Genomic DNA, 3,010 nt, shown 5'->3' with positions numbered 1-3,010 from the left:
GGGCGGGTGCATGGCTGGGCCCCCGCAGTGCCAGGCTGAGCCCTGTGCCAGGGACTCGCCATACCCCCCATCGCTCCCGCACGGCCCTGCTGTGTCTGTCCATCCCTTCTGGCTGCTCAGCTGGCACCCTTGGCTGCCCAGGAGGCTTCCTGGGGCAAGTAGACCCTGGGTACCAGCCAGCCCTGTGCTTCATGAGGGTCTGTCTGTCTGTCTGTCTGTCCATCTGTGTCACTGTACACGGGATATCTCAGCCCGTTTGCCCATCTTGGCCCCGCTGCAGGATCCTTCCATCACGGGGTGCTGGGGGCTGCTGTTCCCACCTGCACGCACAGGATGCGTGCAGTTACCCCGTGTTCAGATAGGAGAAGGGCAGGGAGCTGGCAAAGCAGCACTCTGCCACCTCACCTGCTTCCGCTGGCTTTGCTGGGAGAACCCTGCTTCCATACCCTTAACATCTCTTGCTCACCAGCCAAACCAGTTCAAAAGCTGGGGTTGCCCCTGGGAACTTCCGTCTTTTGATGGAGAGACTCCATTTGAATGCACAGTCACCTTGGGTTTCCCCAAGGGAGGGTTTCCTCGGGGTCAGGAGCTGGAGATGACACTTTCTGTGCCCTCCTCTTGCTGGGTTTGTTCCTCGTCATGACCAGAGGAGCGAAGATGGTAAGTTCAGGCATCAGCACCTGTCCAAGCTTCCCTTTGCACCGTGTGCCCCCAGTGTCCCCTTCCACCCTGCATTTCCTTCCCGGCTGGATGCCTTCCCCACGCGTCCGCTTTGTTCCCCTGGGAGATGAGTCACAGGTGGAGTCACAGTGACACCCTGGGGAGGCGAGGATGCTGGCAGGGAGGGCTGTCACACCAGAAGGTGGGCTGTGGCATGACTGTGCTTGATCCACCGAGGGTGCTGCTGTGAGACCAGCTCCTCGCGTTCCATTCCTGAGGTCTCACCAGCTCTGGTTGGGATGGGATGGATGAACTCGCTTCAGATATGGGGTACACCCAGGCAGCCAGAATTGACTCTTTTTCTCTCTCAGAGTTAAATGCTTCCAGGGCCCATGGCAGCAACCACAGCGTGAACAGCCTGCCGGGACCGCCAGCCACCTGCAGCTCTGCGCAGGGATCTGTGGTCAGCTGGGCTGAATCCTTTGAGACGCTGTTGCAGGACCGTGTGGCCGTCACCTACTTCACTGTGAGTGCCAGGACCCAGACCTCAGTCCTTGTTCCCATCAGCTCTTGGTCATGGGCAGTCGAAGCATCACACAGCCACAGCGCTGTCCAGGCCAGCAGCTCTCTCTGCCCCACAGGAATTCCTCAAGAAGGAGTTCAGTGCTGAAAACGTCTACTTCTGGCAGGCATGTGAGCGCTTCCAGCAGATCCCAGCCAGCGACACGGAGCAGGTACCGGCTCTGCAGCTGAGCCTGGGTTGTGCAGCTGCTGGGAGGGATGTGGGCAGAGGGATGTGTCATGTCTGCATGTTGCAGGGTTCCTGGCAGACCCCTGTAATGGTAGGCTGAGCAGGCTGGGGTCTTCTGTGGGAGGGACAAGGAGATGGATGTGATGTGCATCTGAAAAGTGACAGCCCATGGAGCAGGACTTGCTTCTCCAGCCTGGGGTGGCCAGAGGGTGAAGAGTGTGGCTGGGAAGACAAAAGAGTCCAAGGGCAGAGAGCTAGATGGGGGCTCATGGGAACAGAGCCATGCAGCTGGAGGGGACAGTTCCTCCCTCAGGCTGTACCTCCATGGAAAGACTGGTTTGTTGTGTCCAGAGCTTAACACTGGGTGGGGGTGGCTGGCTCCAATGCCCATCCTGAAGCCCAGATACCGGGCTGATCCCAGGGAGGACTTGGCCCCTCAGGGCTCAGGTGGGTCCATGGGGTGAGCCAGGGGCTCCATGCAGGTAGCAGTGAGGAGCGGGCTCTTGGTCCCAGCCTGACCCCCCTGTTCCCTCAGCTGGCCCAGGAGGCACGGCGGATCTACGATGAGTTCCTCTCCAGCCACTCCATCAGTCCTGTGAACATCGACAAGCAGGCCTGGATTGGGGAGGACATGCTGGCCACCCCCTCCCCAGACATGTTTCGTGTCCAGCAGCTCCAGGTACAAGCAGCAGTTGTGCTCCTCCCCACCCATGGGATGGGGGCTGCAGGACCACCCTGCACATCACCCAGCATCACTGCTGTCACTTGTGGGGCTGCCACAGGGCAGTGGCCAGAGTGAGCTGTAAGTGGGCAGGGGTCGTAAGCACATGCATCCCCCCTTTGCAGATCTTTAACCTGATGAAGTTTGACAGCTACACACGCTTCGTGAAATCCCCGCTCTACCAGGCCTGCCTGCGGGCAGAGAGCCAGGGCCAGCCCCTGCCCGACCTGCGGCCCCACTCCCGCAGCAGCAGCCCCCCGCCTGACCTCAGCAAGGTGAGCGAGGAGGGATGTGGGGGATGGGGACCTGTCCTTTCACCTGAGAAAACAGTGCTGGGTCCCTTCCCTGCTGCTTGGAGCAAACCCAGCCCCGGGGTGAGGATGGACAAGCAGTTGAGGAAACCAGGGAAAGGGAAGGGGCAGCCTCGGATGTTCCCATGCTGAGATGCCTCTCCATTCACCCCAGAAGTCAAAGTTGAAGCTGGGCAAGTCCCTGCCGCTGGGTGTGGAGATGGCGGGCAGTGGCGCCAACCGCAGCCCCCGCCGGTCGTTCAGGAAGGGAGAGCGGCGGGAGCCCTCCTGGGCAGGTAGGCACCTCTCTGAGCGGGGTAGCTGGGGTCGCACCACCCCTGAAGGGTGCCTGTGGTCCCCACCACTGTCCTTCTGTCTGTCCTAGAGGGGGGAGAAGGTGGTGGGAGTGCCATGCTGTGGCGGGAGTCCCAGGGCTCGCTCAACTCCTCGGCCAGCCTGGACCTGGGCTTCCTGTCCTCGGCCAGCACGGCCACCAGCCCCTGGACAGAGGTGAGTCATTGCTGCACCAGCCCTGTGGCATCACGGTACCACTAGCCGGGGTCATCCCACCACATCCCTTCCACAGGG

General features: G+C 61.1%; 1 protein-coding gene across 1 annotated transcript in view; it reads left to right on the top strand.

Moving 5' to 3' along the window:
• The window catches only part of RGS14 (regulator of G protein signaling 14), a gene marked incomplete at its 5' end in the record, with an annotated part of 5,502 nt that overhangs the window by 300 nt on the left and 2,192 nt on the right, over positions 1-3,010 (top strand). The window contains 6 exon segments of the mRNA XM_029084444.1: positions 1,032-1,186; positions 1,302-1,394; positions 1,947-2,090; positions 2,258-2,407; positions 2,598-2,718; positions 2,808-3,009. Of these exon segments, the coding sequence (XP_028940277.1) occupies positions 1,032-1,186; positions 1,302-1,394; positions 1,947-2,090; positions 2,258-2,407; positions 2,598-2,718; positions 2,808-3,009 (865 nt within the window).

This window comes from Antrostomus carolinensis, unplaced genomic scaffold (assembly GCF_000700745.2).
Source record: "Antrostomus carolinensis isolate BGI_N321 unplaced genomic scaffold, ASM70074v2 scaffold31100, whole genome shotgun sequence".
Classification (NCBI taxonomy): Eukaryota; Metazoa; Chordata; class Aves; order Caprimulgiformes; family Caprimulgidae; genus Antrostomus; species Antrostomus carolinensis.
The sequence above is the reverse complement of the archived record's forward strand: the minus strand, read 5'-3'. Positions and strand labels throughout refer to the sequence as shown.